Here is a 15,861-nt window from a genome sequence, read left to right as displayed (position 1 = left end):
AGTTCCATCCGAGAGACAGCTCATTTGAAGTGGTGGGGGGAAAGCCTCGAAAAGAGGAAGATATTTGATACATCCGACTGAAATCCATCTGTAGGGAAGGCACTAAGTTCATTCAAAAGTAATTCATTTATAGGGGTATTGCCAACTTTAAAATACTCTTTTTCTAGTTGAAACGGAAAGCCACTTGAAAGGAAAGAACCACTGTGTTTTAAGTTCCACAAATACAGCATTGCATGCGTGTGGTGTTAAATGGATACTCTGTTACCATGAGGATTTACAGCCACGGTTTTGCTGGTAGGGCAGGGTATTGTGGACATTCACCCCCATGTGACTCAGGGGGGGTTGGTTTCTCAGGTTGTGGCAGTTTCTGCAGTGGTTCCTGAGGGGCGTTTTTGAACTCTGCATCTCTTGTTTAACATGGCAGCTCGGAGAGTCCAGATACATTTAACATGTACGGCATTCAGTTCTCATTTCGTTTTAAAGAAGTCATTTTTGCTCTCTGCGGAGGCTTCAATTATAGAGGGCCAAACGACAGGCGTAATTAAGGCAAGTGGTGGGATACCAGCGGAGCACTTTGGTGTTTCCACCAAGGATTTTGCAAATCCTAGCTTGATTAATCTGTTTAAACATCTGTGCATCCTCTCGTCTGTGCAACTTATCCCCGGGTATCTCTCTCTCTTCCGCTGCCTGCCTACCGTTGCCTGTATCTGCCTTCTCGTAACGCATCAGGCACCGCCGCAGCCCGTTCTGCCGTTTCGCTAAACGCTCGCAACACGATGCCGCCGGTACCCAACGCTTCGGCAAATGATATTGTCCTCCTTGAAATGCAGCTCACAGTCGCATTCCGTAGTGGAACCGCAGGGCAGAGCCCACAGTATTGAGAAACCGGATCGAAGCGGGGCCGGAGGACGGCGGCGCCGGCTGCCCGCGGGGTGTGTGGGGGGTGCTGGGCGCGGGCGGCCGGCGAGCCCGGCGCTGTGTCGCTTGTGCCACCCTGCCACCGGCCCCCCACCCCCGGCCCGGCCCGGCCCCGCCGGCTCTCCCCTCGCCTGTCCCCCCACTTCTCCAGGCAGCCGGCTCCAGCTCGCCTCCTTGACGTCATGTCTGTAGCAAGGCTTCAGCAGGCGCAGTGAAGGCGAGGCAGCGTGTTAAACTTTCAGATCAAGTCCGGCGGCTCCTAACGCCCTGCGCGGGGGGCTGCGTGCAGCCGCCGCAGCTGGAACATCTGGAAGCGCTCAGTGTGTCTGTCTGTCGGCGAGGGGCAGAGAGCGGGGAGCGAGCGCGCTGAGGGAGGGGAGGGAGTAAGGGGCTGGGACTGTGCTCTCTTCCTCTGCAGAAACAGCTCCCTGCCAACACAACGCGCTCAGAATGGCTTTGAAGAGGAGGAGCAGCAGCGTTTGAACATCTCTCTCTCTCTCTTTTTTTTTTCCTCCTTTTCTTACTCTTGTAGTTGGTGGATTTTAAAAAAGACATTTAACCCTCAGAGGTTTGTCCTGGATGCTTTTGCTTTTTCCCTTTTTTTTTTTTTTTTTCCCTCCCTCTCTCTCGTTTCCCCCCTTCCTGTTCTTTTTTATGGTTTAACAGCCAGAGGTGCTGTGCTAAATTCTTGGAAGGGGCCCGGATGTACTGAGGATGCATTGCAATTTCACTAAAGGAGGCAGTAGTGGAAAGGATCAGTTTTTGGTGTTTGATGCAATAATGGGAATCAGGTAATAATAAAAGGGGAAATTCTGCAGCTCCATTCTTCCTTGAATTTTACCAAGCCGATTTTCGGAGGGATTAATCTGGACTCGTTTTAAATGGTCAATGAAAACAAGAGGATGTACATTCCAGAAGAAAACCATCAAGGTAAGCCTGAGATTTACCTCCGAGGATCTAGCAACCATTCTCTCCCCTAGCCTTTGTCCGTAATCTCTCGGTTCAGTTCAGCCGCTGCCGCCGCCGCTGCCACAGCCAGCGGCAGGCGGAGGGGCCGGAGCAGAGGACAGCCTTTGACACCGCTTCCCATTCGGAGCACACAGCTCCCCTCAGCCGACTGTGCTGCAGGGAGACCCCCGCAGCCCCTCGGGGAACGGGTGTTTCATAGGAAGCCCCGGTCAAAGAAAAGTTGCTTTAAGTCGCCGTCGTCGCCTTCTAAGGCGGAGGGGCGAGGAGGGGCGCCCGGCGGAGGGGCTGCGCGCTGTGGCCGGGGGCTAAGCGAAGCCGCGGAAGAGCCCGCTCGTCAGTGTCACAGGGAGATTACCTCGCAGTGCGGCCGGAATTAGGGGATCTTTCTCAATTAATGTCGTCCAGGTCCTCCTAACCCCCATCTGGGTACGGCTTCGTAAGACACCGGGAGAGGAGCCCTTCCCTTCTCTTACGCTATTTCTAATCTCTCACACGAAAGGGGAGGGGAAGGGGGAATTATCTATTTACACACATATACACCATACAAGCGCACGTACTGAGAGAATAAGGGACACCGGGGAGTGCCTGTATTTAAATTAAAGTTGGGTTTTACTTGGGGCAGCCGAGCTGCTCTCAGGATCGCTCGCATCATGGATACCAACCCGTGCTGCTGCTTCTCGGCATTAGCAAACGTCCCCCGGTATTCCCTGTAGTAAAACTTTGTTTGTCCAAACTCCAGAAACCTTTCTCCCTCCACCCTCCCCCGCCCAACCCCTATCTGCCGTCCCTGAAGTTATTTTTATCCTGTTACCTGCATGTTGTCACCCCCTCCCCTCCCTTCCCCGCCAGCCCTGGCTGCACACACACGTCGGTATTGCAGAGCAGACAGAGCCATTTCCTCCCCTCGGCGAGAGAGGAGCAGTGCTCCGGCGGGAGCGGGCTGTCGGGCTGCTTCTCTCTTCCCAGCAAAACCCCCCAGCCGCGGCCGACTTCTTCCTCATCTCCCCCCTTCGCCCCCGGCCTTGACCTGCAGGGCAGCCCATTCCTCGGCCAGGGCCAACTTGCCTGCCTGCAAGCGAGCCCCCACCCACTGCGATGGGCCACCTGCTTTGGATGCGAGGTTGCCCAGGCAGTGGTGGGGACAGAGGCCTGGAGAGGGTCCCCACCCCCGGTGAGCTCCCTAGGTGCCCCCCACCCCCATATTGGCAGGCGATGGTGCGGCTGGGGAGGTGTATTAACACTGTGGCAGCCCTTAATGGTGGAGGGACAGCGGTTTCAGAGGTGACACCACCCTCCTTCTGATTAAATACAGATTAAAATGAAAAAAAAACCAACAACAAACAACCAAAAAAAAAAAAACCAGCACCCCACCCCTAGCCACTCTATCGAAATGAGGTGGGAGGGGAAAGGAAGCAGCCCCTGATCAGGAGTGCTCCTTCCAAGTGGGAGCAAGTCCGCAGCACATGCATTCAGCAGGCGTAATTGGGCTGCTCTTCCCGGGTCAGAGCTGATAAAGTGGACGAAGAGCTCAGCCTCCATAGCAATATGCCAACGCTATGGCAACCTAAATCCAGCTCCCTCCTTATCAGCTGCAGTGATTATATAATTGGAGGAACAGTTTTGCATCTGTCTCTTGATGCGGATTGTCATTACTCCCAGGTGAAAGAACAACTTCTAAACCAAACAGAAAATCAGCCAGGTGGAAGAAAGTTCTGTTCCCTGATAGTGCTCGGGCTGCCATTTATTTACAATCTATTTTTATTTTGTGCAAACAGCACCTGAAAGGTTAAATTGATTAGTAGTCAAGAGAACTGGTGGCAAGGAGATGGGACCAAACCAATCACAGCGTGGAATGGAGTAATTAAAGCAACCACAGATTCCCACTTGCGAGGCAGAGGTAAAAAAGATGAGTAGAAGGCAAAGCTAGGTCTGTGATACTGGTTTGTTCCTTGCTTATAAGAGGAGAGATTTATTTGGATAAGTGCCTTACTCTTGTATGTTCCTCAGTTGCTGGCAACAAGGTGACTGTTCCAGGTACTACTGATACAAGACAAATTTTTGTGTCTGTTCTTGAAATGTGAGTGATGTGACTAGGCCTCTACTGGCAGCTGCTTTCTGCACATGTCTGTTCTCAGTTAGCCCCTTATAAGCCTACCTGAACAGCCTTGTGCTTAGGAGTCTGGGCAGCAGGGGAGCTGCTGTAATAGTGGCTTACTTAAAATTAAATAAATAAAGCATGCTAGAGGCCACTGGTTAGATTGTGGCAATTATGGGGAAGAGGAAGTGTATTTGAAAGTGCTTTGTTGACTTCTTAACTGGAAACTTAGGTAGGTTTGTAATATACTTGTTTTATGCTTTTGAATGATTTTTGTACACTGAAAATCTTTCACCATAAAGTAAGAACTTTCTAATTTTTTTAGATGGTAGATGTAAGTCTACTGTGTTTTCATTGCAATCTCCTATTGCACAAAGAAAAGGGAGCTGATTGATAGTAGTATTTGTTGATGCTGAGATATTGTTCAGTGTTTATTTTTGCTACACAATGGAATGCATTTTTATAACAATTAATTATTCATTGTTACCATAGAGCATGTGTTTATCTAGAAAATTTTAAAAAACCACTCGACAGGCATCAGAAAAAGCTTTCAAAACTAACTACATCACATTTAATGCACATGTGGGACTGGGTGGAATCCTAGATGGGCATCTTTAATGTGTTCCCTCATAATATTTTGAAAACTTGCACCCATAATATAAAATGGAAAATCAGTTTGCAAACCCATGTTTTATAGCCCTCTCAAGGGAGGGAGCTGGGTGAGTCAACCTGGCCTCTGGTATTGCAAGTTTGAATCTCAAGCGCAGTTTAACTATCTAGTTAAATTTCTCTGCTTGCAATTCTGGCGTTCGGCGGGATCTTTCCTAGTGAGATTTGGTGACCAGCCAGGAAATGAAACAAAACCAGTAGTTTTGCTGTGTTTCTCAGTTCCAGGGATGAGGTGGAGGTGGGAGGGAGAGCGGGTGGGGGGGTCCCAGTACTGCCTCTCCCAGAAGGTGGCACTACAGGGCTGCGGAGCCAGGAGTCCTGGCGGCGCTCCAGAGGGGTTTGGCAGAAGACGCTTCTAGGTCTGCTTCATCCATCCCCTGCTTTTCAGGAGGAAAGGCCAGAGGTAGCACTGATAGATAGGTATCTATCCCGAAAAAAAATTCATTAGGATTGAAGAGCCCCTGGTAGGTCACTTATTCCATATAGTAATGATCCTCTGAGTGAAAAGCCATTTCTGATACCATGTCTGAACTACCCTTCCTTCAATTTCATATAATACCTTTGGGCTTTGTCCTTATTGCATATTTTGAACAGATTTCTACCTGCTGCTTGTAAAAAAGAACCCCCTCAGGTATTTGGCAACCATAATTAGGTCTTCTTGCAACCTCCTTTCCTAACCCGCACATATTCTGTTCTTGAAATCTTTTCCTGTAAGACACTCTTTTCATAGTCCTTGTATCTTTTGTATCTGTTAAATTAGGAACTAATTAGTATTCCTTTTATTTCTCAGAAGCCTATTGATAGTGAGAGGGTCAAGTCACAAGCATAGTCCCTAATGCATTTTCTGACCTGAAGTGAGAGTCAAACCCATAAATATTCCCCTTAACTTTGCAGGTATAACTACAGAGATGATTGTGTACACTTCACAGCTGATTTCAGTTGAAGGCTTGAAATCTGTCTCATGCTGTGCTACAAGACAAAACCATTGGAGATACGGACTAGAATTTATTGGATATTTGCTTTAATTTTCTGCTCTATTTTCAGAATGCCAATTTTATTTCCTGTATTTTTTTTTTTGGACAGTGCTTTTATGTGTAGGAGAAACCGTGCTCTTCCCATGGTGACAAAGCGATCAGATTAGCAAATGGAGTCTTCATTTTTGAGTATTTGTTTTTGTGCTCTCATTTTGCTGTAAAGGTTTGTCAGAATAGTTGTTAGTTGTGGGGCATAAAAAATACCTCTAAGCGGTTTGAAACAGCTTATCTTCAGGATTTGGGGGGAAAAAAATCTGAATCACTGTTTTAAAATGCAGCACTAAAATTCCAGCCTCCACTGATTTAACAATAAATGTTTGTTTTTATAAAGTATGATCTTCTACCTCAAAGTACTTGGAATATTCGTTAAGTATTTAATTCAATATAATATGAAATAGTAGTTTAATATAAAAATATTTAATATAATGTTAAATAACAGTACTTAAATATTCTGCATAATGCAGTGCACTGCATTTACTTGTGAAAGTTGCCAGTAGAGTCTTCAGAAAAGTATTCAAGTGCTTTCAACCATTTCCTGTCCTTAAAAGGAGCATTTAAGTATCCTGCTAAAGGCATGGAATTTAAAGTATATACTTTTGAAAGATTTTCTTTGAAATTATCTTCAGTCGTGGAGACCAATTTGGGTTAGGTCATCATCAGTGTTCCTGCTGACTGGCTCTTCTTGATGTCTGTGAGTTTCTGCCATCGTGAACACTTACTTGTGAAGACCTAGCTGGTGTACTCTCTGCAACCAAGACACCCTTATGACCCACTCTTTGTTGCATCTCTGCTCTGTAATCAAATATGTTTTGGGGATTACATTTGTCTAATTCACTACAGCAGAGGTGACGCACCCTTACCACATGGAATTAACTTATCCTACTGAGATATTTACTTTGAATTATTTGTCCTCGTCTTTTTGTTTTGTTTCCTCAAAACACTTCAGTTTAGAGAACATGTTGTATACCAGCAATATTATCGCGTATGCTTAGGTTTGGCTTACTTTCTTTGAATTTTGTGGAAAATGGGTCTACATCCATGCTTAAAATAGGATTCATCTGGATGGTAATCACTCAGGTTTTTGTGTGTGTGTGTTCAAATTGTCATCATGGCTATTTGACTACTTAGGAACTGTCTTGTTTAACCCTTTTGAGGTATTAATTCAAGGAACAGACTCACTGAAGTTCAGGAACTGCAAATACAAGATCTCTTCTGAGTAAACGTGTTCTCTAAATTTATTGTCTCTCAACCAACATAACAGATGTGACTATGTGCAGTAAAAGTCTCTCTTAAATTATTGAAAACAACAAATCAGATCAACACTGAAGAAAGCTTTTACCAATGGCAGATATATGCTTTACAAAACGTAATGTTATTAAATGGTTCAATTGCCTATCATTTTTTTTTTAAGACTGCAGACAAACCCAATATATTTTTTGAGTCAACCATTTGTCTGAAATGCTGTTTTTTATTTAGGTAGTGGGGGTGAGATGGATATGAGAGAAATTAATTAAAATGTTTATTACTGGATTTCAGCGTCATTAATTTTAAGAAAAGAAGACCTTATTAAGCATTCAGACATATTGGTTGCCACTGAATACTTTTCCTTTTGATATAGTTCATATATTACTTACCATAAAGTTGTCATTTTTTTCTTGTAATTTTACCAATGGAAACTTTTTAAAAAAAATATTATTTAGCATTTTTAGATAATTTTTACTTTATTGGAATAAAAGCGTCATTGTGCATTTAAGCTACATAGAGAAGGATGAGGAAAAAAAAATGCTCTCTTTTTTCTTATGGCGGAGGAAGTCACAGTCAGTCTTCTGTGCAGAGAGCATGGCCATGGGCTTATGGTGCTTCTGCCAGACACAGCTGTAGTTTTAGGTGGTGGAGTCACCCTGTTGGGAGCTCTGAAACACAGCAATGAAATTGTATGACCACAAGGGCACCTGTTGCTATTGCAAGGTTGTGGAATAAATCAGAGTGTAGTCAATAGTACATAGAAATCTTTGTTTGAAAGAGTCCTTAAAATGGTTTCTGTCAGTTTCTATGGATGGGAAGTAATGAGAACATTATAAACCTCATCAAGAACTTGAGAGAAGCTCAGGGTAGCTCTCTTTCAACTGTAAAAGTCACAGGTGTATCTGTACTGTGTACAGAGATTTCCAGAGGAAAAGGCTGTGCTGAATTTTTCCCAGAAACCTAAATATAACATAAGAGATTCTATGCTTTGGATTGTTGAATTTTACAGTCAATGGGGGATGGGGGGAAAAAAGGGACAACAGATGAATATATGTATCGTGGAAGGTGACAGAAAATTTGATAGAATCACGTTTTGTCTTTATTTGTCATATTGGCAGTTGTCCAGATATCAAGGTTGAATTATTGTGATCTACAGCTGAAAAATTATTAGCACACTTCATCCTCAAGAGAAGCTTAGGTTGAGGGGAATCCAGTGATGATGGCTTTGAAGCTGGTCTCCTCTGTATGTCACCTCCACATTCATCTTTCCTGGAAAGGATATTTCTGTGAGACACTGCTCTCACTGGTATGCATTTCACAGCAAAGAACTGCGTTTCTAAGGAGCAGGGATTAAATAAAATCATAATGTAGGATGGAAGGGACCTGCAGAGGCCAAGTAGTTCAACACCCTGCTCAAAACAGGTCTAATTAGATGAGGTTGCTCAGGGCCGCGACCAGTCAAATCTTGAATGTCTCCAAGGACAGAGCTTCCACAAACTCACTGGGCAGCCTGTTGCAGTGTTTAACTACCCTTGTGGTAAAAACCAACCAAACAAAAACCCAACACATTTTGTCTAGTATCTAATTTGTATATTTAAATCTGTATATTTTAAGATGGAGAGCTAATATACATATGTCAGCTGATAGCTAAACTGCAGCCACGTTTCTGTGTTTAGTCAGACATGGTAGCCATTTGTTGAAACTTTGAGATGAAGGACTTGAGGGACTTTTGCCTCAATGCATTGCACCAGCTTCAGAGTAGTTTGCCTGGTGAGGCGAGACAAGCCTGGAGTCTCAATTGCTCTGACAGACACACTGAGTGGGTTGTTTCCCTGCACCGTGCTAGAACAGCTTTCATGCAGAATTGTGGCTAGAGATGGAAACCAGTGCATGTAATGATGAGGAGGTACGAATCTATCACTTGTTCACTTTAATGTTCCAATACATGTTAACGTATCAAGTCAATAGATGAATCCTCCTATAATTTACAAACATTTCGCTGAATCTAATTATACTTACTGTTGGGATATATATACCCATACATAAAATCACCACGGGATTGACGACTATAGGGCTTGAATCCAAACAAGATCAGGGTCCTAACCTTGATTTAGATTCCTTTTTCCCTGCTGACTAAAGAAAATTAAGAAAACTGTTAATGGATGTTCTATGGGATGTTAGAAGCGTATATAGGAATGCTAAGACCATGTATTTGTAGAGGACTTCTGCAATTTTCCTTTTTTCTTTTTTTTTTTTTTAATCACAGATATTAAATTCTAAATCACAGTGGCTGTCTCAGGAGGCAAAATATTCAGAATCCATAAAGAGACACCAGCAAGTAGAATCTCCTTCAACAGCTGGGAGGAGTTATCAGAGTACCAGTTAAAACCTTGTCTGGGGGGAGGGGGAGAAAGGTTATTTAACATGGCACATGTAAGGAAATAAAAGAAATCCACAAGATTCATCAGTCTCCTGATCCGGGCACCAACAAACTTAGCACAGTTAAGAGGGAGGGAAAATTTGCATCTTTTATCAAAGACAGAAGACTACAATAAAGTAATTCTTAAGGGTGACTGGAGACTTAATGGTTTGCAAACCAGACCCAGAAAGGAGACCAAAAAATCTGTCTAATCCCATGGGAACTCTCTTTGCATCTTGTACATAAATCTTAAGAGTTAATTATTTTAAAGAAAATACTGTCTGAGATCCATCTAACCTTAAGGGATGCTTTATGATATGTTTAAAATATGCTTCTCTAAATGGTATTGTTATTTATCTTAAATTTCTCAGGTTTTCAGCCCATGATGTGGATGGTTGCCTTCGGGTATTTTGGAAAAAACAATTAAATATGACTGAACATGACATTATAATTACAAAGTAAATATGCTCTAATTGAGTAATTAACTCAACGTTTCTTCCTAAAGGCATTGTAGGAACGAATTCATGTTACTGATCAGATTTCAGATTCTTTATTCCAAAGGAGAAAAAAAGACTTCTGTTCTTCAATATGGCTGACTAGATGTAAGACTTCTTAAGATTCCTTGGTTTTTGAAATTTAATGTGTATTTTTGTTACATCAGATGTTCCTCTAACAGTTCTTGTCAGATTAAATAATCTTTTAAGTATACAAAAAAGTACCTGTGTCTCTTTGCTTGCAAGTCAGTCCAACTCTGTTAGGTACAAGCTATATTCTGCTTCATGCATTATTGACAATAATTCTGAAATTGAAACTTGTATGATATAGCTGTTAGTAGTAGAGTCCACGAATTTTTAGATACAGAAACACTACAATGGACTGTGTGAGAAGCAATGGAATCCAAGTGAATTCAGGAATTAAAATTGATGGTTTTTGAAGATAGAGGAAAATTAATTATTGCACTCACATACACTGCATAGTGTATTTATGTTGAACTCTGTTTAACTCTGGTACAGATCGACAAATATCAGGGAACTAAAAGTTAAGACTGATATGCAATGCCAAACCTTCATGTGTCTTCTATCTTGTAGCTTTCACGTAGTTCACAAAAGCACATTTTCCATGCAGACCCTATATACAAATGTTAGAAATTTGGATGCAGTTAAGTATGAAGGGGTCTGATTTCTGTGGGATGAAGTTAACATATTGACAGCAGTTAGCAAATTAACTCAGATAAGCCCAAATGCCATTAAGAAAACAGAGGAAATCCATAGTATTCATTAGTTTCTTGAGTTGTAAACAAGTAGACTTATGCGTAGGGAGGAAAGCTTCACTTGTGTGCTGAAATTCCTATATGATACTTAAATTGCCTATTATTGCTGATTTATAAATTGTATAGATGCACAGAGTGTTTTCAGGTGTAATTTAAATTGGTGTCTTTAGAGAGAAGTAAAATGCATTTATAGAGTGAAAACTGAAAGTGATCAGGCTTAATTGTGGTCTAAATGGAACTTTTGTAAGACTGTATTCAGGAGCAACAGGTAGGAGTGGATTATATGAAATTTTTACACCACTTTCACCTAAATTAAATTTTTAAGTAAAAAGCTGGAGATTTGCAGACATCAGTTAGATTTGGTGCAGGTAGTGTCAAAATTGAATTCTTAAATCAGTGCATGGCTTGAGTGATGTAACTCTAGTATCTTTTGTCTGTCAGATTCTCCCTGGCTTTGTCTCAATTGCACAAATCCTGTGAGTGTGAAATGTTTGTTAGCAGGTGTTTGGAATGTGTTAGTCCTGTACAGAGTCGTACACTCTCTGCTGAGCTCTGAAACATATTTCTCTACAGTTTTCTTGGAAAAGAGTTGTTTGTTATTTGTTAAATGTAATGAAGCTTATTGCTTAAATCAGAAGTGAGGGAATCCCAAATTCCTGAGAAGTTCATGAGGGACTACGTTGATTCTATGTTAAGTTATAATTTGTTTTTTGGATTTACATTATGACCAAAGGAGTTATAGTTTATTTTTAATTTTGGATTTGAAAGCAAATGCAATGGCATAGTGATGATTGTAATAAAGAGAGTATCTGTTGTCAATTTGGCCAATATAGGAAAAAGTCAGAAATAAAAGCAGAGTGTGAAAAATTAAGATGTACATGGCTTGATGGCTTTTATCTGCTTTAAGGCAAAGGGTGTCAAGAAAGAGCATAAGAGATGAAAACTTGTGTCCTAATTTGCATGCAGTGATAAAAGCTGTTATGCATGCCAGGAAGTCAGTCAAAAAAATAACTAGAGGTACTCGCTACTGACAGTTCCTAAAAACAACTAAGGTGTTTTAAAATAAAATAAAAAAAGTCAGATATCAAGGTTCAGAAAATTTTAGCATGGAGCTCTACAGGGGCTTGGCAGAATTTCCGGAGAGATATCTTAGCATGTGATCAAACCTGAAGTGCTTTAAAAAGGATCACATCTTAAAATATGAATAATTCAACAAAACATTGCAAAAAGTCTTTAATGCTGATAATACAACTTACATTGCTTCCTATGAAACGTTATGCTTAGACGTCGTTTTAAGTGCTTTTAATTTGCCGTGTGAATTGCACAACTTAGAGCATTTCGGTCAATAGATATGTATTTGACCAGAACATACATGCTGCTGTCTTAATGCAAAGCTTATATAGAAATAAGTTTTCATTTGAACTTTACGGTACATATGGTTCAGTAGTTTTCTATCTATTTTTCTAGTACTTAGGATTCTTGTGGAGAACTGTGCTGTTATCTTGTTTTGCCTTGATTTTGCTCTTATTTCACCACAGTACTCTTCTGCTTTTGTTCTGTGGTATGCATTTTTGAGATTTTGTCTGTTGTGCTTTAAGGTGGTTTCTCATGGAGAACATTAGTGCACAGAATACGGAGCTGGGTTTGACTGAATGTTGCTAAGGTTGTTGGCACATGTGCTGTAGGGCCAGAGGATGCATCATTTACGAGAAATATGGGTGGAGAAACCCTATGTGGAATCAATTCTACAAATATCAGAGGGCAGGAAATTTCTTCTTATACCACATATCAGTGGTGTTTTGATACTTCAAAAGGAATGTGATGTAAGTTCATCCAGATGGCTTAATATATTGGTGAATGTTATTACTCGTCTCCCTATGTCAGTGTTGAAATACTATTTTCAAATACTGTTTAAAGACAGAATTAGTGTAGAAGATGGAAAGCCCCACTTGTCATCTTAGGTTTTAAACCTCTAGTTCATGTAGCTAGTTTTTTTAATAACAGTATTTAAAGTATCTAAACCCTAGTCTGCAGCTACAAAACATTGAACTGAGAGATTTGACAGGTTGTCAGGTGCTATTTGGGAGATTAATGTGGAGACTAGAGTATGGACATTAGAGGATCAGCCTATGTTTTAATTTATTTCTGTGTTAGGATGTAGACTTCCAGAAAGTCTGTTGTACCTTCAAAAAGGCTATATTTCTTTCCTTTTGGAAGGCTGGCAAAGAAATGTTTTCTGTGAAGTTATATACCTATGTTCCTATATATTTACATGGTCATTATCCCTCTAGTATGAACACTCTATTGCTCTTCCCAATATTCCAGGTCAATAGGTTTGGAAAACTAATTTTCTTTCTCTCCATTAACTATGTTTTGTGTGTATGCTTATGTGAAGATATTACTCTGGGAGGTTCAGGCAAAGAAATTAATATGGCATTTCATTTTAATGAGATGAATGTTATGAAATTGTGTGTAGTTACTGATGTCATCAGGCCTGTAACAGACACTGACGTGGCAATACTGGGATCCTTGATCCATCTGTCTGGGTGTAAGCCAGGGAGATCAGCCCCTGCCCTGGTTCTCCAGACTGAACAAGCAGGTCTGAATCTTGTGGTATGGACAGAAAAACAGGTTGTCTTGTTGTACTGGTCCAGCTCTGGTGATCAAGTGCAGGGCTCCCGATGGGCACCCCCGTACAACCGTTTCCCCGTAATTTGCACTATACTTTTTCAATTCTGGTGACTTGCCTTTTCGCTGCCTTTGTGCCTGTCTTCTCTGTCCAGTCTTCTCCAGAATAAACAAACCACCCCTAGTTACTTTTTTTTTTCTCACTGGTCCCAGCTTTTCTACATCCATACCCAAATTTGGTGTTTCTGATACTGATACTCAGTAATCCTGGCCTTATTTGGCGTCTCTGACACAGTTATCTGGGCACTGTTGGCCTTGCAATAATCCCCAACGGGACTCCAGCACTTCCCTTCCTTTAACTGTGAAGCTTGGTCATCTCTGACTCAAGTCCCTCTTAACGGTGTGTGAAATCTGGCCATTCCTCACAATGATACCTGTAACTATTGTCAGCTTCTCACTCTGTTGTCATGTCTAGTAATTTCTCATGTCATATCAAGTAGTTTTCCGTGCCCTGTTCAGTTACCTAGGCCAGGACTGAGTCATCTGCCTGCAGCTCTAATACCAAGTATTTTGAGTAGTCTTAACTTTGGCAAGTGAGTGCTATGTATTAATAAGTAAAGAGGATTCTCTGTGCTTACAATCTTTCCCTGGTGATCAGCAGTTTTATAGTTAGGAGATGTAATGGTCAAGGAAGGAAACTAATACCTTAGGTAACTGGAAACAAATGATAAGGCAGGTTTGGTGAGAGATCCACAGGTTTATGAGGAGTCAGCGCAGAGGTCTTGGTATGAACTTTGAACCTGATAATTTATCATCAGGGATTGTGTGGTTTCACTCTTGGATGTAAGTTGCAGAGATAAAGTGCACTTCTCTTGAATGTAGATGTTACCATGATCAAATGTGAATCTGATAGAAAAGGGGACTGCTGTCTGGTCTCCCTCTGGGGACTGCACATGGTAGCATGTGGTGCGCATACAGTGTAATTGGTACTAATGGATAAGAGGAATTACGTCTCCCTTTTCCTCCCAACTCTGCACATACTTGTCAGTAAGCACCACCAGGGCTTGAAGAGCAACCTAGATATGCAGATTTCTGGTTATATCTGCTATCTCTCCAGTGTCTGTATCACGGTGAATTTTTATTTTTGTTTTCAAATAGTTGGAAAAAATTATCTACGCTCTGGAACCATTAGAATGTTTCAGAGATGTCTGCAGTTGCACTGTGCCTACACAGTTGTGTGTGTGTGTGTACATATATATATAGGCAGAAGTAGAATTTGCTTACTGGACCAGAATGAATAAGTGACTCGTTAGAAGGATCTAGCTGCATTATGAAAGATTTGGAAAGAAATCGAAGAGTATGAAATAAGAGAGAAATGGTCTATGTTTTCACGTTGTCGTTCTTCATATACTAAAACTAATCATTTGGCATAGATTTCATTTTACCTCACTGTACGTGTTCGAATTGTCTAGTTGGATCTAATCATCTAGAGTTCGTGGATTAGTCAGTGGAGAGGAAGGCAGCCATGGCCACCAAACATTATAGATATCTAAAATAGGTGGAGTGAACTGCTTTCTTGGAGGTACTTAACTGTGCCTTGGTTATATAAATAAAGGTTTGATGACTAAGTTAGACTAAATGTCAGATTTTAGATTGCTAGAACTAGTGAAATGGATTCCACGTTCTGTGTGTGTGTTGATTTCTAATTTTGGTTGTCAACAGAAGTGTAATATGAAGAAAGGAGTTATGTGCCTATAATATAGGTTTTTAGTAAGTCACCTGTCTTTCAGGTGACCTGTGTGAATGCAAATAGATTAAATGTATAATTCTGCCTGAATGCAAGCCATTAAATTAAAGAGATCGTTAAAGAGAATCATGGCAAGAAAAACTAACTCAAGAGAAATCCTTGTTGTAAATTCAAGGGAGCTGCTTCTTGAGGAATATCCACGTCTCCATCTGGTGTGAGAACAATTACTTTTTCCCAAGATTATGTTTAGGAGTGGAGAATATTGTGAATGCAAAACAGGTAGCTTCAGGAAGGAGACGGGACTTTCCAGGCAGTGTCAGAGAGGGATGGCAAGCGTGCCAGAAGACACAGCATCAGAGAAACCATGCTGTAATCAGTTCAATCTGCTTCTCCTAGCTAGAGAGCGTGGTTAGCTCGGCTGGCTGGAATGCACAAAATTTACAAGGAAAGATTAATAGTTAGGTAATAGCAATGTGGAGAGAGTTCTCTACAGTAACTCTTTGGGTTTTGTGTGTTATGCTTTTGGGTGAACAAATACAGCATGCCTAATTTTGAAAGTCCCGTTTTTGAATCGTTGCAAAATTGCACAGTAACAGGATTCCAAAGAGAAGATAAATTGAGGTGCAGAATTCATTTGGTCTTTTTAACTTGCAACTTGGTCCAACTTTGAATGTGTTGGCAAACAAGCTTCTGCCTGCCAGAGCCTGGAGTACCAGGCAAAATTGTGCTGGGTCCATGATTTCAACAAGAGGGAGAGCCCTTGTTCCTCCAGGATGGAGCCAGAGGAGGGATAGAAAGGTATTTCGTTCTGGTGACATCAGGAGAAAAGATTAACCCTTATCACCAGGGCAGGTTTCTATTGCTGTA

The 15,861-nt window shown here is 41.5% G+C and overlaps 1 protein-coding gene across 11 annotated transcripts in view; it reads left to right on the top strand.

Annotated features, from left to right (window-relative positions):
- Positions 1 to 15,861, top strand: part of CACNA1C (calcium voltage-gated channel subunit alpha1 C) — a 489,480-nt gene that overhangs the window by 46,245 nt on the left and 427,374 nt on the right. The window contains exon 1 of one of the 11 annotated variants that reach the window (XM_063318426.1): positions 1,341 to 1,848. The exons of the other annotated variants lie outside the window; for them this stretch is intronic. Within the exon in view, the coding sequence (XP_063174496.1) occupies positions 1,800 to 1,848 (49 nt within the window). The 5' untranslated portion in view covers positions 1,341 to 1,799. Of the gene's footprint in view, positions 1 to 1,340; positions 1,849 to 15,861 lie in introns of those variants that run through there. 11 annotated transcript variants of the gene reach the window in all.

This window comes from Chroicocephalus ridibundus, chromosome 1 (genome assembly GCF_963924245.1).
Source record: "Chroicocephalus ridibundus chromosome 1, bChrRid1.1, whole genome shotgun sequence".
NCBI lineage: Eukaryota > Metazoa > Chordata > Aves > Charadriiformes > Laridae > Chroicocephalus > Chroicocephalus ridibundus.
This window is presented reverse-complemented; position numbering and strand designations above follow the sequence as displayed.